This window comes from Anomaloglossus baeobatrachus, chromosome 9 (assembly GCF_048569485.1).
Source record: "Anomaloglossus baeobatrachus isolate aAnoBae1 chromosome 9, aAnoBae1.hap1, whole genome shotgun sequence".
Taxonomy (NCBI): Eukaryota; Metazoa; Chordata; class Amphibia; order Anura; family Aromobatidae; genus Anomaloglossus; species Anomaloglossus baeobatrachus.
Genome location: NC_134361.1, coordinates 188481445 through 188503857, shown reverse-complemented (window position 1 = coordinate 188503857; position 22413 = coordinate 188481445). Strand labels below are relative to the sequence as shown.

Genomic DNA, 22413 nt, shown 5'->3' with positions numbered 1-22413 from the left:
ACTGGTAACTAGTGATGAGCGGGCACTACCATGCTCGGGTGCTTAGTACTCGTAACTAGTGATGAGCGGGCACTACAATGCTCGGGTGCTCGGTACTCGTAACTTATCAGTAGTTCCAAGTACTCAGCACCTGAGCCTGGTAGTGCCCATTCATCACTAATAGAGGTGAGTAAAGCCTCCATACACTTTAGATAGCTGTCGGACAAATAATGGTTGGCAGGTCTTGCCCAACTCTTCCATACTCCGATTGTTTTTTCAGAGAAGAAGAGAACTTGAACTCTAGTACCATCTACTAGAAGTAGCAGTCATAAAAGTCAATATCGACCCTTTATCGAGCCTTGCCATTTGACTTAGGATAAAAGCCAAACTAGAATCTCAATTTGCAGAAGTGGTCTGGAGTGTTACCCGTCAGTGCAAACCATGACATCTGATTTGGCTTTGTGAAAGGTTTAAGACTGGGATCGAAGGGCTAATGTCGCTCCTTGTAGAGTGTGACACGCGTGTGTAAGGAGACTTACAGTGTACCATGGGCCGCACTGTGCCATCCCCCGCCGCCTGTCAGCCGTAGCTGCTGCCCGTCGCCCAATGTCACCACTATTTGCATCCACAGGATGAAGACACTGGTGAGCACATTGGTGGAGGAGGGGCCGCTGGTTCTGTCTTGCACCAATCAGTGTGAGGCACAGCAAACGCAATGATGTCACAAAGTGTGAGCTGTGCTGAGCGTCGGCGCACCAGAGGGCGGAGCAGAGCAGCAGGGTAATGGAGCGAGGTAAGTGTGTGGGATGTTTATTTTATATGTATGGGATGTTTGTGGGGGCTGAGAAATGTATGTAGGAGGCTATGTGGGGACTCAATGTATATAGAAGGCTATGTGTTGGCTCATACTGTATATAGATTGGCAATGTGGGGGGCTCATACTGTATGTAGAGGGCTCATACTGTATATATGGGGGTCTGTGTGTGGGCTCGCACAGTCTATAGAGAGGCTATGTGGGGGCTCACACTGTATAGAGAGGGGTTATGTGGGGGACTCATACTCTATATAAGGGGGCTGTGTGGGGAATCAAACTGTATAACGGGGGGGCTCATACTGTATGCAGGGCGCTATGTGGGGGTTCATTCTGTATGTAGGGAGCTATGTGAGGGCTCATGCTGTATATCGAGAGGCTATGTGAGTAATCATACTGTATATAGGGGAGCTGTGTGGGGGCTCATACTGTATGTAGGGAGCTATGTGAGAGCCCATGCTGTATATTGAGAGGCTATGTGAGTAATCATACTGTATATAGGGGAGCTGTGTGGGGGCTCATACTGTATGTAGGGAGCTATGTGAGGGCTCATGCTGTATATAGAGAGGCTATGTGAGGAATCATACTGTATATAGGGGAGCTGTGTGGGGGCTCATACTGTATGTAGGGAGCTATGTGAGGGCTCATGCTGTATATAGAGAGGCTATGTGAGGAATCATACTGTATGCAGGGCGCTATGTGGGGGTTCATTCTGTATGTAGGGAGCTATGTGAGGGCTCATGCTGTATATAGAGAGGCTATGTGAGGAATCATACTGTATATAGGGGAGCTGTGTGGGGGCTCATACTGTATGTAGGGAGCTATGTGAGGGCTCATGCTGTATATAGAGAGGCCATGTGAGGAATCATACTGTATATAGGGGAGCTGTGTGGGGGCTCATACTGTATGTAGGGAGCTATGTGAGGGCTCATGCTGTATATAGAGAGGCTATGTGAGGAATCATACTGTATATAGGGGAGCTGTGTGGGGGCTCATACTGTATGTAGGGAGCTGTGTGGGGGCTCATGCTGTATATAGAGAGGCTATGTGAGGAATCATACTGTATATAGGGGAGCTGTGTGGGGGCTCATTCTGTATGTAGGGAGCTATGTGAGGGCCCATGCTGTATATAGGGGGGCTCATACACATATATAGGGTGATGTCAGCATACTTAATTCTGCTCAATATTAAGTGATATAATCATTTTATATTAATGTTTCTTTATAATTAATGTTAATATTAATATTGAGCAGAGTTAATTTCAGCCTCTTGGTTCGGCCCTCCATACCAGTCACTGTCACTCAAGTTGCCAATTGGGAAAATGATTTGCCCACCCCTTCTCTAATGTGTTTGGGGAGCTTGAGGCAGCGCTATGGTAGATATCTCTGAGAACAAAAAGATTGGGCATATGGATTCAGACTGTCTGATCGACTCTCTCACAGCTCCATCCAAAATAAGATGATGGCACTAATGCGTATGGAGGCCTTAAGTTCCCAAGAAAATACTGCAAAGCCGCTCCTATATAGATGCACCAGGGGCCCAAAATATTGCTGTATTTGCCCAACCTGCAGAAACCGCCACACCGACCCTAGAGAACGCGTCACTATTATTGTGCCTCAGAATGGTTATTGTGGAACTAAAGGTGCCAATAAACTGTTTCCCAGCATTCAGGGCAACCAAGCATTTCTATGGATTATGTGTGGATCCCAATCCCAATAGGAATTTTTTTTTGTAGAGTAACGTCAATCGGTGGTGGTCATGGATGATGGTAACAATCCAAGCCCGCCAGCATGCGGTCACTTCAGTATGTATGTAGCAGAGCTGAAATCGTCATGGGACCTCGTGTGGATTACGTCGAACCTGAAGAGATATTCTGGGGGTTAATACAGAGGGTTTTTTTTGTATTTTATTTCAATTAAAGATTTTTCCGGTGTTTGTGTTTATTTCTTTTCCCTTACAGATTACAAATGGGAGGTCTCATAGATGTCTCACATTACTAATCTAGGGGTTAGTGGCAGCTGTGAGCTGTCATTCATCCCTTATTACCCTGATTGCAACCGCACCAGGGCAAACTGGAAGAGCCGGGTAAAGTTCCGGGATTGTCGCATCTAATGAATGCAACAATTCTGGGTGGCTTCCAGCTGCTATTTTTTAGGCTGGGGATGCCCCAATAACCATGGGCCTCCCCAACCCGAGAATTCCAGCCCCCAGCTATCGGGTTTATCATGAATGGCTAATAAAATGGGAGGGGACCACACGCTGTTTTTTTATTAATTCATTTAACACTAGGAGTAGCAGGAATTTCGAGCTCCATAGGGTTCCAATGGTAGAAATGTCAAATGACCCCTCTCTGAGACTTCTAGTGTTAAACAATAATAATAATAATAATAATAATAATAATAATAAAAAAGCTGCATAGGGTCCTCTTATTTTGCTACACAGCCAAGATAAGTGCACGGCTGAGGGCTGCAGCCTGTAGCCATATGCTTTATCTGTGCTAGGTATCATAAAATGGGGGGACCCTATACCAAATTGTTAACTAATTTATTATTTTTTACACAATAAGGACACACACAGAGCGCCTGTGATTAGTTGCAGTCACACACGCTGTCACACAGGGTGGAGGCACGATCTGACTGCAGCCAATCAGAGAAGCGGGGACTGCGGGTGGGCGGGGGAAGCAGTGAATATTTATGAAGGATAATGAGCGGCCCTGGAAGTAGTATTACGGCCACGCGGGAGACTCGGTAATATTACGTGCTTGCTCTAATCCCCCTACCACATGTTAAAGCATCTGATTCGGGTCCCCATAGATTTATAAAGGGGTATGCGTCCGGCCAGATATCCAGGATCAATTCTAGGCCTATTTTTTAACCAGTCAATACATGGTATCTGCGGCTTCGCCCATCACTAATTATGACTTTAGATTTTTTTTCCCACTATTTCAGAGCAAGTATTCTACTGTCCCAGCTTTTAATAGGCAACATCATTTAGGAAACCTTTTTTTCTACATAGGGGTCAGAACTGTGACCCAGGTTGACCTTTGGACATAGGAGAAGTCCGCTCCTTGGCGATTTTACATACAATCACATGTGAAGAAATCCAAAACTGCAGAACAGGAGTGCACGGAAGAGAACCTATTGCTATTCCCCGCTCGTGACAAATGAGACTTCTTTATAGGTGGGAGCTGAGTGTTGTACAAACAGATTAGCCATGAAATGTGTTAGGTGCAATTAAGTGTAACAGCTGCATGGCTTGTACGCCACCATCTGGATCTGACTTACAGCCATAGAGCATTTAACATGCAAACATCAGCCTATTACAACATCTCAGCACCAATAAAGGGGAATAAACTCTGTGCCTGGGTTTTTTTTGGATGGCCTCCTGTTGTGAAGATGCTGGGGTAACACAAGTCAGTTTAGGAAGCTGCTCGGTGAGAAATTCAAGGGCAGTAACATTTTGGAGCATACCCATAACGGTCCTTCTTTTCTACAGTATTATACCTAAATGCCGCGTTTTTTGCTTCAGAGCTTAATGCACTACTACCGTGTTTCCCCGAAAGTAAGACAGTGTCTTACATTCTTTTTACCCCCAAAAGTGCCACTATGTCTTACTTTCGGGGTATGTCTTATATTGGAAAAAATCCCACAGCAATCGCAGCAAGTCTCCATGCAATGTACCGTATGGGGACTTGCCGCGATTGCGCCCTAAGTGTACCGCAAGTTAAGGAAACTTAACCACCAGCGGCTGCACATGAGGGCACTGAGGCTGCGTGATTTTGTATGTTGTCCATGGTCCTGATGGACCACGGACAACATTACTGCAACATTTCAACATTTCTCAGTAGCCGAGAGTTCAGCTGAGCGCCCGACCGCCGGCATGTGTCAGCTCTCAGCTGAGCGCTCAGCCGCCGGCATGTCAGGGCGTTCAGCTGAGCGCCAGACCGCCGGCATGTGTCAGCTCTCAGCTGAGTGCTCAGCCGCCGGCATGTCAGGGCGTTCAGCTGAGCGCCAGACCGCCGGCATGTGTCAGCTCTCAGCTGAGCGCTAAGCCGCCGGCATGTCAGGGCGTTCAGCTGAGCGCCAGACCGCCGGCATGTGTCAGCTCTCAGCTGAGCGCTAAGCCGCCGGCATGTCAGGGCGTTCAGCTGAGCGCCAGACCGCCGGCATGTGTCAGCTCTCAGCTGAGCGCTCGGCCGCCGGCATGTTAGGGCGCTCAGCTGAGCGCTTTGCCGGCGGCATGTCAGGGTGCTGAGCGCTCGGCCGCCGGCATGTTAGGGCGCTCAGCTGAGCGCTTTGCCGCCGGCATGTCAGGGCGCTCAGCTGAGCGCTCGGCCTCTGTAACTGTACTGTAAAGAAGAAAAAAAATAAATACATTTTTACTACGTCTTACTTTCGGGGTACGTCTTACATTAGCCGACTCCCCCAAAACCCCCACTACGTCTTACTATCGGGGGTGTCTTACTATCGGGGAAACACGGTATAAGTGGTGCCAGGAAGTAGCCATCTTCAATTTCGGAAACAGTCAAGTCTCCTGGACACCCAGTCACCAATGGGCAAGTATACAACACAGGTGTGTAAATTTTTGGGTATGTCCCTACAGGAAAGACTGGCTGCTAAAAGTAAAGCAGCACTGCCAAGAACCGCGCATGTCGCACCCTGCGCTTGGCGCTCGGCATTTCGCACCCCGCGCTTGGCATTCCGCACCCCGCGCTCGGCATTTCGCACCCCGCGCTTGGCGCTCGGCATTTCGCACCCCGCGCTTGGCGCTCAGCATTTCGCACCCCGCGCTCGCCATTTCGCACCACGCGCTTGGCGCTCGGCATTTTTCACCCCGCGCTTGGCACTTCGTACCACGCGTTCGGAACTTCACACCACGCGTTTCGCGCTCGGCATTTCTCACCACGCGTTTGGCATTTTTGTAACGCGATTTGCACTCCACAGTTCCAATCTGAAACACTGGTCAATTTTGTGAAAACCTCATCTTTTCCATCCCAAAAATGTGATATCTATACATCACTTGGGAAAATATCCTTAGTTCCTAGGAACCTAATGCAACTTACATACCATTATATTCAAGACCATTTCCATTACACTTGTGTACACTTTTCCAACGTCGCTTGAAATTTGATGCATTTTAAGGAGTAACCGTCATTTTAATTTTTATTTCATAAATCAATAGTACACATAAAAGTAAGCAACTTTGTAATATATCGTATCAAAGAAACCTGCTTCTTGCTCCAAATTCATGAGTAAAATCTGTATTCAGTGAAGACAGATTCTCCCATTACAGAGATGGGAGATGACAGTTGGTGCTTTTAATATTCTATGGAGAGGGAGGAGCTAGAGATAGTGGTTCTCCTGAAATGACAGTTACAGTTCTCCATAGAACTTAATGAGCACCAACTGTCATCTCCTATCTCAATAATTCTCCAGGATCCCTCTAAATTTATAGGTAAAATCAGCTGAATCAGTATTTAGTGAAAACAGATTTTTCCCATTACTGAGATAGTAGATGACAGTTGGTGCTTTTAAAATTCTATGGAGGGGAGGAGCTGGAGGCGGAGACAGACATTCTAATGACATGACACTAGCAATTCTCCATATCCATAGAACATTATAAGCACCAACTGTCATCTCCTATCTCAGTAATGGGAAAATTTGTATTTACTGGAGACATATTTTACCTGTGAATTGAACATCTTGAGAAAGAATGATCAGTCCAGAAGGAAGAAGAAGTGGATTTCTCTTTTAAGATTATAAGATAAAGTTTCTTATTTTTACGTGTAAAAAATGTATGAAGAAAAAAATCAAAAATGATGATGGTCTAGTCTGAGTTTACACCAAATTTGAAAAAAAGTTACATATATAACTAAAGTAGGTATTAAAATTATTAAGATGTATAGGCAGTTACTCACTTCATATAACAGGCACCCCAAGGACCAAATATCGGATTTGAAATTGTAGCCATTTTCGTGTATTCTCTCTGGGGACATGTAATAAGGTGTTCCCACTGCAAAAAAAAAAAAAAAAATTATGTATATGAAATAATATGTCAACAATTTCAATAATGTATACCATTAAAAATATAACTGTTTTCCATGATAACCTTGTATGTTTGATTCATACGTCCTTCACAAAGTTTAATCTGCCCAATTTCTAGAGTAAGGTAATCTTCTCTGATGAATCTAACTTTCAGCTTTGCCCAACACCTGGTCATCCAATGGTTAGATGTAGACCTGGAGAGGCGTACAAGCCACAGTGTCTTGCACCCACTGTGAAATTTGGTAGAGGATCGGTGATGATCTGGGGATGCTTCAGCAAGGCTGGAATTTGTTAGGCTAATCTTTGTGAAGGACGTATGAATCAAGCCGCATACAAGGTTATTCTGGAAAAACAGTTTCTTCCTTCTGCTCAGGCAATGTTCCCCAACTCTGAGGACTTTTTTCCAGCAGGACAATGCGTCATGCCACACAGCTAGATCAATCAATGTGAGGCTGAAAGACCACCACATCAAAACCCTGTCATGGCCAGCCCAATCTCCAGATCTGAACCCCATTGAAAACCTCTGGAATGTAATCAAGAGGAAGATGGATAGTCACAAGCCATCAAACAAAGAAGAACTGCTTATATTTTGGCACCAGGAGTGGCATAAGGTCACCCAAAAGTAGTGTGAAAGACTGGTGGAAAGCAGCCAAGAAGTATGAAAGCTGTGATTAAAAATCATGGTTATTCCACAAAATATTGATTTGTGAATCTTCCTGAGTTAAAACATTAATAGTATTGTTGTTTCTAAATGATTATGAACTTGTTTTCTTTGCATTATTTCAGGTCTGAAAGCCATGCACTTTTTGTTATTTTGACCATTTCTCATTTTCAGAAAATACAAAATGTATTGCTTGGAAATTCGGAGACGTTGTCAGCAGTTTATAAAATAAAAGAACAATTTACATTACACTCAAAAATATAAAGCGAAAAATCAGAAAAACTGACAATTTTGCAGTGGTCCCTTAATTTTTGCCAGAGCTGTGTATGTATATATATATATATATATATATATATATATATATAAACTCACATTTACATTTTTTTATATATATTTCAACATTATATAAATGATTTTTCATATTGTATATAAAATAAAAAAATAATTATATATATATATGTATATATATATATGTAATGGATATATATATATATATATATATATATACATACATATACATACATATATGTATATTATATATGTGTATATATATATATATATATATATATATATATATATATATATATGCATAAATCATATAAAAAGTAAAATTATTATACCAAGAATGTAAATAACGTATATATACATACACACATACATATACACGTTTCAATTTTTATATATTATTTTTACATTATTATATATATATTATTATATATAATTATATATAATTTCTCATTATATATCTCTAAATTATGGTATATATATATATATATATATATATATATATATACATATATACAATATACATATATGTATATGTATGTATATATATATATATCCATTATATATATATATATATATATATATATATATATATATATATATATATGTAATTACATATATATATATATATATAATTATTTTTTTATTTTATATACAATATGAAAAATCATTTATATAATGTTAAAATCATATATATAAAAAAATGTAAATGTGAGTTTATATATATATATATATATATATATATATATATATATATATATATATATATATATATATATATATATATATACACACAGCTCTGGCAAAAATTAATGATGAAAACAAATGATGTAAAAATAGTATACCAAAAATGTGAACGTCTATATAAGTATAATGTATATGCATACATACACCCCTAATTTATCCAACAATAAGGTTCAGCATTTTCTTGACCACAATGACCCATCAGCACATACAGAATGTCTATTGAATAGTGAGAGCGGAGGAGTAAGCTGAGAGCGAGGGCCCTGTATAATGTCTTCCCCTATAGTACACATAGTCTCACATTGCAGAATACACATTTGTCCGGGCTGCGCTTGTCTCCGCGACTTGCCATTATTCTGCCTTCTATAACATCATTATATACAAGAGTAAACTGCCCGTGTTATGTGTGGAAAAGCAAATGTCAGATTCAACCAGGCAAGTAATAGTGGTCACAGCACAATGCTACTGTAGCAGAACAAATGTTAGATTTCCAGAAATTTAAAATAAAAAAAAATAAAAAAAACCCTAGGTAGATCAGAGAGCCCATGGGAGAGCTGGATTTATGGGGGTCTCCGTGCTCACTGATCCAAGTCTGGGGGAGGCTGAGCTTCTCGGAATGTGTGTGGGATCAGCGAGGAAAGAAAGAGTTGGCTGACAAGACTGACGCTCATTAGTCCGATAACATCCATATTTATGAGAGGGATTAGCACACATGATGGACAAATGTCTGCATGCTACCACTGTTCTACATGTAAGCAGAGGGGCAGGCGACACCGAGCGGACGACACAACACATGTATCCCTATGTTCTCCCGGAGTGGTTCCCAGCTTACCGCCACATAATTACTCCCTGTGGGGCATTATGATCTTTTCTGGGGTAATTAAATGACTGTAAGCCCTGATTTCAGATGCCATATTGCCATTACAAAATGATTAATTTGTCTCCATCAGATGCTGGTATCGGTCAGTTGTACTTTTTGCATTTCACAACCACAATTACTACAAAATAAAAAAACTGATGCAAAATTTGGAAACTTCTCCCATTCCCACCATCTAATAGTAATACAGCCAAGTAACCCAAGTATTGAAAAAAAAATTCCTTGAGAGGTACCAATACCTAACAATAGTGCCAACGTGATTAGGGTCAGACTGACCATGGGGCTGTGACATATCAATGGTCCCCAGAGATGCGGCAGAAGACCCCAAATGGAGCTGATCATTTACTACTTGTGTCTTGGTGGGTTATAGGTTGACCTCACTGACGATTTGTCCTCTCGATGATAGGCTGCAATGGTCACGTCATGACTACAGCTGAAGCCAATCATTAGGCTTAGCAGTGAATCCAATGTAGATGGCACAGTGATTGGCTGCAGCGTTCACGTGTGTTGCAGACATGACGTTATCACCGAGAGCGGCGTCGGAAAGCTGCTACTGCAGTAGAGAACGCCTCTGGGCTGAAGAAATTTGAAAGTGAAGAAACCCTTTAAATTTAACCTCTCCGGTGACTTTTGACCACCAAATTGCCAAGCACCACTACATTGGCACTGTTCTGCTCCAGTATTTGCTAAAACAGTGATTGTTAGCCTCATTTAATATAAAGGAATTGCAGACAAGGAGGTGGAAACATTGTGCCGAGACGTTTGCCGGATGCCGGATTTTGTCCAACTGGCTTGATTGAGGTTTGAGACGATGTACCCAGTCCTCGAAGACATCAATCGAACCAAAATTGGATTGGAAAGGACTAAGGCGTGAGCAGTTTGATATTTCGACACATCGTCTCCATCTCCTCATCATGGTGGTTTGGGAAAAATACACCTGTACTTCAGGGCTTGGACATACACAAGATCTATTCCAGTGTTTCCCAAATTCGAGTCCTCTCGTGTGTTCAGGACTTGTACACGCACATTGGCAGTATTGGACAAATGATGGAATTGTTTTCAAGGCATTAGAAATTGCCAGTGCAAAGCTATGGAAATCCTGAAAACGAGTTCTGTTTGGGGGGGCCATTAGGATTGGAGTTGGGAAACGCTGGTCTTCACAAAAGGAGCATGAGCCCTAGGAATAATTTCTTCCGGTGGCACTAGGAATTCCATTTTGACATGTCAATGAGGTAGATCATAGTGGAGAAGAGCAGATTTTGGGGCTTCATTACACTGGTGTCATGCTAGGTATATGTAAATACCGAGCAAACGGCAAACAGGGAAGGGAGGAAAGAGGAGAACCCAGTGTCTAGAGAATGGGGAGATTGTGACCCCCGACAAAACCTTCTGCTGGCTCCTGGTTTCCTTTGTGTCCCTAGATAGGTTCCGTACCTATGCGCCGAGCAGGATACTTGGCCCTTGCTGACACTGAACTGGGCTCTAGGCAACGATCGAGCAGGATGAGCACTAGTCAACCCCACTAAAGGCCCAGTCACACAAAACGACTTACCAGCGATCCCTATAACGATACGACCTGATAATGATCGCTGGTAAGTCGCTGGGGGGGGGGGTCACACAGTCAGACCTTACCAACAACGCAGTAACGATGAGTGACCTATATAACGATCAAACACAGGTGTCAAACAAAGCGGTAGGCGTCAAACACAGCGATGCGTCCTACCCAGCAGGATATCGCCTTTGAAGAAAATGGTCTATACCATTCGGCAACGACTAGCGATCTCACAGCAGGGGCCTGGTGGATGGTAGGTGTCACACATAAGATCGCTGACGAGATTGTTGAAACTGTGACTCGTTAGCGATCTCGTTGTGTGTGACGGGGCCTTTAGTCCTAAAGAACACACTGGGAAAACAAACATGAGAAAGCAAACAAACAACTTATTTACAAGATGACGTCGAGAGAACGACAACGTGTTTCCAGGACATTGCAAGCCGACTGCCTGCAATCTGGACCATATAGAAAACGCTATCAACAGTAACAAACCAAGGGGTAATGAAGGTATATTAAGACACAGGGAGGGGATAATGATTACCAGCTGAAAGGTAAAGATATCCGCAGGGTCCTAAAGTGGAAAGAGATAACCCTAACAGACAGGATACATAGAACTCTATTCACACCAGAGAAGAAGGAATGGAATATCAAGGTGCAGTTTGTGCAGCCAAACGCAGCAACCGGGTTTTCTGACTGTCATGGTGGGTGGGGGAGGAAGTGGAGAAGGGGGTCATTCAGCACATTTTCAAGCCAATTGCCCCCAGCAGCATACCGGTCGTTGAGGAAACCAGTGGTGGGGTCAGGATTACCATTACAGCCGTTCGAATGAGACCTTATATGTTGTGTTATACAACGCAAAGGAGCTAGACACCATTATGCATTATTTGTTACATGTCCCTTATTACAACCCATTTATATACAGATCATTAATATTTTGAGCCATCGTGTTTAGTCTCTATACAAGGTTTGATAATAAATGGCCGCATTGCTGTAGACCTTTCCTTAGCGGAAAAAAGCCATCAAGGAGTTACCCTTTGCTATCTGTCTGGATTACGGCTCTGACTGATGTGCCGGGGATGTAGGGGCTATGACTTGTGGAATCCCAGCGCCTTCTCATTAATATAATAAGTGCAGCTGTCGCAGGACATCTCATCATTAAGTGGACACTATCATATTTCGGGCTCATTCCGCCTGACGTGATCTTAATAGGGCTTGATGTGATTTTTTTTTTTTGCTTTATTTTGTAAAAATATTTATCAAAATCCGTCGTGGACTGACATGTCTCCATACAGGGGCGGCAGCGCCCGAAAGAGGAGGTATAGAGAGATTTGTACAGTGGGAATACTGGAACGCGCGGATGGTAAAGAATATTATATTTCACTGCAAAAGTCAATAAAACCCTAAAAGTGGAATAAAATGACACATGGCCGGTTCCTGGTCAATGGTCCGCACTATAAAGATGAAATACTGAAATGGGGGATAGGGGATGAGGACGGGGCAGAGAATTAGATTAAAGAAAAGCTCCTAAATTCCTTAGAGGGCAAGTCCATTGGAAAACGTTAATCATCTGTTCACTGTAGGTGGCCATACACGAGACATCCGTCTTTCCCGACTCCCGCATGCAGATGAGGCAGCTTGGCCAACAGTGCACAATTTTTCAATTTGGAGTGAGAAGAAAGCCTCCGCCAGACACCTCTGGCAGTGGCTTATCTCTCCTGAAAAGGCACATATCGGGCATTGAAATTCCCAATCCTTCTAATGATGTCAATGGAGAGCCAGGAGGACCCATACATATCAGTCAGATGATCAGCCCATCCTTCTGGAATCGGCAGGTTTGGCCAACTTTTATCTAACGTTTATGGGGGCTTTTAGCTAGCTGAGAGTATGACAGCCATTTTCACAAAGTGAAATATGGTGACAAAGACTTAAAGGGGTATTTCAATCTTCAAGATCCTATCCCAATATGTAGTAGGTGTAATAATATTAGCAAATACCTCCAATAGGAAATGTAGTATAGTTCTCCTGATATAGCCATGTATTTTATCTCATGTGCAGGGCATTGCAGCATAATAATGATAATAAAAAAAAAAGTTTATTTATATAGCGCCAACATATTCCGCAGCACTTTACAGTGCAATATGTCATGGTGGTAACAATCTATATCTAAGCTGCAGTGCCCTGCACATGAGGTAAGAGACGTAGTATGGTTCTCATGATATAGCCATGTCTCTTAAAGGGGTTATCCGGCTTATTTTGCTTTTTTTTATTATTTACACTATTGGGCTACACTGGGACAGGTAAGTAGATAGTGAGCACTTACCTGCCCTGCTGTCAGCCCCTCTCCCCAGGCTCAGAGGGGTCATGTGACTGCTCCTGCTGTGATTTTGCTACTTCTGGTCATTTCATGTCAACATGGGCAGGACCATGTTGACATGCAAATCTGCCACTGCATGTTGCCGCCCTGCTGGGCGGGTACAGTGCGATGAGCCCCGCCCCCTTCCCTGTGCGCTGCTATCTCTGCACTGTATGTGCTGGACAAACACAGGGTTGCCCTCTCTGTCTAGGACACCGTGAGCGCTGTTTGCCCAACAGTGTCCTCAGCTCATTATGTTGTATGGTGCCCGGGCAACTGTGACCCCCCCTCCCCCGTGCGCTGTCTCTGTGATGAATGCAGCCTCCCATGCTCCTCGCTTCTGAATACAGTCAGAAGCAGGGATGTCACCTGACACCAGCGAACAACAGCACTGAGCTCTGTATAGGACACTGCAATCATCACAGCACGGAGAAGAGACAGCATGCTGCATGGGTGAGAAGGGAGAGCGAGCAGGGGGGGAGGGGGCAGAGAAGAGCGTGCACGGCTGAGAGTGGGGGGGCAGAGAAGAGAGTTCATGGGTGACACAGCAGGGGGGCAGAGACGAGACTTCATGGAGGTGAGAGACAGGGGAGTGCTGGGGGGCAGAGGAGACAGTGCAGTGGGAGAGAAGAGAGTGCATGAGGGGGGATTATGTATAATATATTATATAAGAGCATGTGTGTGTGTGTGTGTGTGTGTGTGTGTGCGTGCGTGCGTGTCCTATAGACTCACATTAGGGGCTATATATAAATTTCATTACATAGTACTCATTTATCTATCAGGTGCTGGGGCAGAGAATACTGACAGGGAATGTGTGTGCAGAGGGCAGGCAGAGGGTGTGGCTGGACACTGAGGCCGGGGGCGGTGCCAGCTGTGACTGTGGGTTTGGCTGTCAAACATGTCATGTTAGGTTGTGCTGAATGTAAACAAAGAGCTGCAGAGAATAAAGTGAAAAATCAAGAGAAACAAAATGTAGAAAACAAAAAAAATAATGTAGGGGGTGTTTTATATGACAATACAGCACAGATTAACTTTTTTTTTTTTTTGGAGTTTATGTTGGACAACTCCTTTAAGCTGCAATGGCCTGCACATGAGGTAAGAGACACAGCTATATCAGGAGAACTATACTACAATTCTAATTGGAGATACTTGCTAATATTATTATTATTATTATACCCTCATACATATTTGTAAAGGATCTTGGAGATGGGAATACCCCTTTAAAGGGAAAAAATATATACTTAAGGGGTCCTTTTTTTGATATTTAAAGAGAACCTGTCAGCTTGATTTTTTAAAATAGATACATGACAGTAATGCTGCTGTAATACTTTAAATTGATACATTTAGTGAAGAAATTGACCTTTTGGTTCTTTTTTAACCATTTGAAGTTTTCTGTTAGTTAGATGTCGGTCCACAGGGGCCCGGACTGTACACTGGGTCTTCTCCTCCCTGTCTGTGATTCCCCGGCCCCTCTTCCTGCCTCCAGTCTGTGTTTGAGGTCTACGTTTTTCAATAGGGAGGTCATAGCACAGTTACAATTTACATTGTTGACACCATACATACACATAAGTGTAGAATCTTCCTCCCATAGTGCAATATCTGCTAGATATTTAGACTAAAAAATAAAAAAAAAAAAAATACCGTACCCAAGGAATGTGCCGCGGTGGTTTTGGAACTGAAGAACCGACCAAGCCCAAGGTCTCCTAATTTCACAACTCCAGTAGCCGTAATAAAAACGTTAGCAGGTTTTATATCTGTGAGGAAAAAAATAAGACATGAATTATTGTGCTTTGCATGTACGAAATGTAATATGTTCATTCTTTTGAGTGTTTTTTTAACTCCTTTAGGTTTCCAAAGACACAAAGTGGTTAAAACAAGTGAACCGACGATTCTTCAGGTGCTTTACGCTCTGAAGACTCTCTATACTTTATTTTACACTCTGAAGACTCTTTATACTTTATAACACTATGCAAATGTTTTAGGAAGGTTCGGAAAAAAAAAAGCTTTAAAAAAAATAGAAAAGTTAATATTTAATTTTTATTAATTAACAAAATGCAAATGAGTGAATAAGAGAGAAATCTAAATCAGATCAATATTTGATGTGACCGCCTTTTGCTTTCAAAATGGCATCAATTCTTGTGTCTGACGAAACTCGGCCAGGAGATTGTTCCAAACATCTTGGAGAAGTAACCGCAGATGATCGGTGTATGAGGCTTGTGCGGATCCTTCTGTCTTGTCATGTAATCTCAGACAGATTAGGTGATGTAAGATCAGGGCTCTGCGGGGGCCGAATCAACACTACCACAACACTCCTTGTTCTTCATTACAATGAGGATAGTATCTGCCTGTATTTCTCAGCATTAACTACACTTATCCATCATGCAAAATCATCAGAGAGGAGTCTGAATGGCTGCAAATTTATTCTGCAAAAGAACAAAGACCCCAAACATACAGCCAATGTCATTAAGATATAGCTTTAGCATAAACAAGAACAAGGAGTCTTAGAGGTGATGATCTGGCCCCCGCAGAGCCCTGGACGTGATGATCCGGCCCCCACAAAGCCCTGGAGGTGATGACCCTGCCCCTACAGAGCCCTGGACGTGATGATCCAGCCCCCACAGAGCCTTGGAGGTGATGATCCAGCCCCCACAGAGCCTTGGAGGTGATGATCTGGCCCTCATAGAGCCCTGGAGGTGATAATCCGGCCCCCAGAGCCTTGGAAGTGATGATCCGGCCCCCACAGAGCCTTGGAGGTGATAATCCGGCCCCCACAGAGCCTTGGAGGTGATAATCCGGCCCCCACAGAGCCCTGGACGTGATGATTCAGCCCCCACAGAGCCTTGGAGGTGATGATCTGGCCCCCACAGAGCCTTGGAGGTGATAATCCGGCCCCCACAGAGCCCTGGACGTGATGATTCAGCCCCCACAGAGCCTTGGAGGTGATGATCTGGCCCCATAGAGCCCTGGAGGTGATAATCCAGCCCCCACAGAGCCTTGGAAGTGATGATCCAGCCCCCACAGAGGCGTGGACGTGATGATCCAGCCCCCACACAGCCCTGATCTCACATCATCCAGTCTGTCTAGGATCACATGAGGAAACAGAATGGTCTGAACAAGCCTCATATACAGAAGATCTAGTGTTAGTAAGCCAAGATGTTTGGAACAACCTCTCTGCTGTGTTCCTTTATAAACCGTGCAAGTGTACCGAGAATAACTGAAGCGTTTTGAAGGCAAAGATTGGAAACACAATGCATTGATTAATGAATCAAAAAGCAATGGCGCTCCAGCAAAAACCACAGGCAGGAAAAAATTGTATAAAACTCCAATTTTATTGTAGTGACATTAAAAACTGCAGCCACACTAGCAACCATCAGACCAAAAGTGACTGAGACCAACACGTTTCGGCACTCCATGCTTTAATCATGGTATAGCTAGACTATTAACACTTCTATTTTTAAAATTTCTCATGCTTTGCATCAATTTTGATGCCCCTGTGTACAACTTTTGCACAATATTATATATGGCCACCTTTAGTCCATTGGACTCTTCATAGTTTATATACTGCAGTTTGCACCGTTGCTTTGCAGCGCTGGCGTCCTGGGTTCGAATCCGAACAAGGAGAACATCCTGAAAGGCGTTTGTATAGTCTCCCCGTGTTTGCGTGGGTTTGGATCTTATCGGGTCTGGATATTACAATTTTCTTCCTGTAATGCTCATGGCCGGTGTAGAGACAGCAAGTGGGATCAGTGGACCCATTGGACCACAGGGAGGACCCGGGCTTACCCTTTAGTGGGAGGAGCTTAACTAAGCACCCACCGCAAGAAGAATGCCAGGTACCACTCCCAGGGCAGTGATCGGGAATGTGGCAGCTGACCCCAGGACAGGTGATGGGACTCAGGCATAGACGGGTACAGGAGGGGTGCAGAGGCAGGCATGGAGAGGAATGGTGGGCACGGCTGGGATAGACAGGTATGGGAAAGCAAGCACTGGAGATGGACACAGGGATAACAGGACAGGAGCTCAGGACCTGTCAACTAGCTAGGTAGCAGATTGGAGACTGACTGACAAAGTAGAAGCGTTGTGCAGGCACCTACCCTAATGGGAGAATGCCTTAATTACACAGGGAAGTACGCAACCGGCTATAGCGGTAAGTCGGCATCTCTGTAGAGACGCCGGCACTACACCTTCCAAATTTCAATGATAGGAGATCAATTAGCTGCCACTATCTTTGTACACTACTGCAAAATATGTTGGTGGGAAATAATAAATACAGATGTTTCAGTTTCTCGTGTTTTGTAGAAGTTTTGTCCTTACACTACAACAAGAATATTGAGGATGATTTCTTTAAAATGACTGCAGATTCTAAAAATGGAAATATGAAAATCCCTCCTCTTTGACCTATGAAGCATATGTTCACGATGCCTAATTTCTCAGCAAAACTTTCACAACAGCTTTGTGTTTTGTTTTGCCCACACAAAGTGCCAGAAAGTCGAAAATCTAAGAAAAAAAAAAATCTAAAATACCGATCGTTTAGTGAATAACGCAAATGTAGGTGTAACGAAATAATGTCCGTGTCAATATGTAGACCAATTATAAGAATGTGGGTTTCAAGAAAATCAGTTTGTGAGAGATGAAAAGAAACCTAAAAACAAAAAAACAACCCAGTCTTTGATGTGTTCTCGAAACTCTGTTTCGACTTTTCTTAAATATTTGTGCGGATGTGAAGTGAAAAGCTTTATGACCAGCATTACATCCTTCCGAATGGTGGTTGTACTTCTGAAAAAAGTCTTATCTTTCATCAGCCTGTCTTATTAAAAGGAATCTTTTCCTCCTGTTTGTTTTTCATGATTCGATAATTTTTGCCTCGTAATTGAGTGATTCCATCATTTTTTCCTCGTAATTGAGTGATTCCATCATTTTTTCCTCGTAATTGAGTGATTCCATTATTTTTTCCTCGTAATTGAGTGATTCCATCATTTTTTCCTCATGAGTGATTCCATAATTTTTCCCCCTTTTTGGTCTTGAAAAGTAACAGTTACTGGCTAGCACATTATGTTTTTCATGATTTTTTTTTTTTAGTGTTTCTTAAAGCCAGAAAGTTGACATTTGAAAGGACTTTAGTTTTGTGCCGTCTGTGATCTTCTTTTTTTAAACAAAAGTAAACAATTGAATGAACATCCTCAGAGCCAGTTGAGTCCGCAGAGTCTGCCGTCGACCAGCTGTGTGCTCAGTCATAGACAGGCTTCCAAGAGTTAACCTGTGCTAGCCTGCTTGTTAGGCTTCTTGGATCAATCTGCTCTTCTCATACTTAAGTTGGAGATCTTCCACCCGCGCCTTATGTAGTTCATGTCTGTATCCCAGATTTGCTGGAGAGAGTAGCCTGTGCTTGGTGTTGTTATAGAGTTATCCGTCATCTTGTTATTTCCTCCCTGCTCTTGTTTTCCTCCTTATTTTTGATTGTCTTATACCTCGGTGTGACAGAGTTTTGGTTTCCCGTTTGTCTATTTCTAGGTGTGAAATCACACTCCTGTCCCAGCTCTCGCTGGGGGGAGGGGGAATAAGATCAGGATGAAGGAAATAGGAAAAATGATCCGGCACTGATTCTCCTTTTAAGATAAAATCTCAAAAGTCTGTATTAGAAATATTAGATTAAGGACTCTAGTTGTTTTTATGGTGTAGTCCGAAACGCGTAAAGTTTCCATGTAAAGATTCATACTCGGCCTTCACGATGTTTTTAATATTTCTAATAAAGACTTTGGAGATTTTATCTTAAAAGGAGAATCGGTTTCGGATCATTTTTCCTATTTCCTTCATCCACTAACCGGTTGGGACTCACCGACGGATCCTAGGCACCCACAAGGTCCAGCAGTCCGGGCAACAGGTGAGATGAAGAATTTTTCTTTCCTTCATCTGATTTGGAATAAGATCAGGGTTGGTCAGGAGAAGGGCCAAAAAGTAAACTCAAAGTAGGAAGTAGACGCAAACATCCCCACCATTAGGGGTATCTCTGAGTATAGGGATAGAACATGGCACAGGGCCCCCCCTAGTCTGAGGGTCAGCTTAGGGCCCCGCTATCCCCATAATCCCACATGACATGTGCCCATTCCATATGTGGTGGGTACCTGCTCTCTGGTCCATAGCGGACACCCACCTACAACTGTCGGGAAAGAAGATAGCTTTGATCAGTTACATTTGTCCCTATAGATCTTCCCTACCCACAATGTGAATATGGGTGGCCATGGTAGCCAACATGGGTCTCTGCTGTTACCCAACCACCCGCAATGTAAAGGCAAAATTTAAGAAGACATTTTTAAAAAGTTATGGCTCTTAAAAGATGGGGATGAAATAAAAGGGGGGGGGGAATTATAGAGAACCATGGATCAGTGACAGACCATGAAGTAACAATTACCAGGAGGCAATAAAAGTGATCAAGAAGACAGTTTTCCAACTTTTTCCTAAAATTCGAGGCAGTTTTCTACTTCTGTGCACTTACAAATGTGTTCAGATAAAATTCAGAGAAAACACGTAGAACTCTGTGAAGCCATGTGTCCCAATGCCCTGAACACAACACAAATCCGAAACTCTGATCGAAGCCTTTGTATTCCGCTCTTCACAGCTGTGATGTGACAACACTTTCATAAAGGAATCAAAACATATCACCCTCTGACAGTTTCATCAGGTCCAATCAGAGCCGGGCTTCAAAGGCTGGATGAAATAAAACGTTCACAGAGGTAACAGGACGAGATGTAAGGGAGACAGGAATCTGGAGAAAGGGTTTTTTTTCTTAACCGGATCATTGCTAGAAAAGAGTGGTGCGATACATTCGTTTACCCCTCAGTGCCTGAAGAGCAAAAAAATACCAGGACACAACTCCGAGAAGCAGATTTTGGCTTCTGTAAAATTTTATAAACCTTTTCATTACAAGCTTTACTTAACCATTAAAGCCTATGGGATTTCTTTATGGGATTTTTTAATGATTGCAATTTTTTTTTCCCTTAGATTCCATTTTTTTTATTTTGTGCAGAGATTGTCATCCTTCTCTACTTTACAGTCCTTTTCTACAACTTGCTACTTTCTGTAAGTTTCAGGGACAAACACTGTCATGCGGTGTTCGGGTCCACACTTGCGGCGGTGGCCTCTGTTCACATTGCAGAGTCCAGCAGGCAACCTGAGGTCTCTTAGTGCTCAGCCTCAGCCGGGCATCGGCTGAGTTTTTTTCCACTGCTTTCCAGTCTTGCAGGAGTTAGTTCCTGTGGAGTGGTGTGCAGCTATTAGAGACTCAGGTTGCTAATTCCTATTCAGCTGTCTCCTCCCTATTTAAGGCTGGGGAGTCTGTTTGTTGCTGCCAATAATAGCTTCAGCTTATGCTCCTATGATTACAGTCTTGGTGGTGAACCTATTTTCGGTGACCTGTAGTTTGCTGTTTGTGTGGAAGTTTTCCCGTTGTTTATTTTGTTCTATTCTTATACTTTGCTCTCTCCCGTACATGTATTGTCTCTCCTTTGTGTTTGTGTGCAGTCTGTACAAGTTTTGTTTTTTTCCGTTCTCCGTGTTGTTTGTGAGGCTTGTTACGATGTGTCCAGCCCACACCAAGGGTGGGGAAAAGGGTAAGTAAGAAAAGTCCTCGGACAGGACTTAGGGTCACGCTGGGGGCTCAGACCTTGCTACCATCAAGCCTACGTCTGACATAAGGGACAGTGCAGGGTCACGCTGGGGACTCAGACCTTGCTACCATCAAGCCTACCTCTGAGATAAGGGACAGTGCAGGGATCCCAGAATGAGGGCCAGCCTAGGTGTCCTTGAATAGTCATTTTATACACCATGATAAACACTAGAGACAATTTCTTAGGAAGCAAAATGACCATCAGGATGTGTGTTTGTTTTTTTTTTGTTTTTTTTAGACATTCAAATACGAGTAAAATATCTATGAAGAAGTTGTCGTTACATATTTGATAAAAAAAAAAATTAAAAAAAATTGGCAGAGCAACAATGATCCCCACTCTGGGGTCAGTATTTTATTCAGACACCAGTCTTTATTTTTATACAACGACAATCACTACACCCTTTATCATCAGGAGCCCCCTTCTTGGCTAAGGCAGCCCCCTCGGCACCGCCCCCCCTCCTTTTCACATTGGTGGCTCCATTTGCGCAATATCTACAAGTAGTATCCAATTCAAACTACTAATACTGACTTACAAAGCCATCCACAAATTGTCTCCTCCATATATCTCTGAACTAATCTCTCGCTACACTCCAAAACGTAATCTCCGGTCCTCCCAAGATCTCCTTCTATCCTCCTCTCTCATTCGCTCCTCATGCAACCGTCTCCAAGACTTCTCCCGAACATCCCCAGTCTTCTGGAACTCACTGCCTCAACACGTCAGATTATCTACTACACTTGCAAACTTCAAACGGAACCTAAAGACTCATCTGTTCAGAAATGCCTATAACCTTGAATGACCTCACTGCCCCACCACCGTGCGGAGCTGCCGCCCCACCACCGTGCGGAGCTGCCGCCCCACCACCGTGCGGAGCTGCCGCCCCACCACCGTGCGGAGCTGCCGCCCCACCTACACCCCACCTACTGTCTCCTCCCCATAATCCTATAGAATGTAAGCCCGCAAGGGCAGGGCCCTCTTCCCTCTGTACTAGTCTGTCTACTGTAACTTGTACATGTATTTTGTATGTAACCCCCTTCTCATGTACAGCACCATGGAATCAATGGTGCTCTATAAATAAATAATAATAATAATAATAATAATAATAATAGAGCAATGGAGGTAATTCATGGATGGAGAATCAACATGTAAAATGTATGAGTTTTCTCCATATATTTATAGGGAACCTGATAGTTGATTCTTGCTGCCCAAACCACAGCATACTTTTAAATACCGCTGGCCAGGTATCATGCGATTGCCTGTCTACATTCCTGGAAGCTTCTCTTGAATTTGTTTCTTTTAACTGACCGGTCTCTCTCTATATACACAAAGGGGTATACCTGTCAGACTGGATATACGGGGAGTGGAGAAGCCACCGGGGATGTAGTCATCCCAGTCCCAAGTCCTCAGCCAACACTTAAAAGTATGTTTTCTCTAAAAAGCCATAGC

The 22413-nt window shown here is 43.2% G+C and overlaps 1 protein-coding gene across 1 annotated transcript in view; it reads right to left on the bottom strand.

Annotated features, from left to right (window-relative positions):
- The window catches only part of NEK6 (NIMA related kinase 6), a 258576-nt gene that overhangs the window by 27952 nt on the left and 208211 nt on the right, over nucleotides 1-22413 (bottom strand). Inside the window, exons 8-9 of the mRNA XM_075322826.1 lie at nucleotides 14953-15060; nucleotides 6708-6802 (exon numbers count right to left, since the gene is read on the bottom strand). Coding sequence (XP_075178941.1) covers nucleotides 6708-6802; nucleotides 14953-15060 — 203 coding nt within the window. The remainder of the gene's footprint in view (nucleotides 1-6707; nucleotides 6803-14952; nucleotides 15061-22413) is intronic.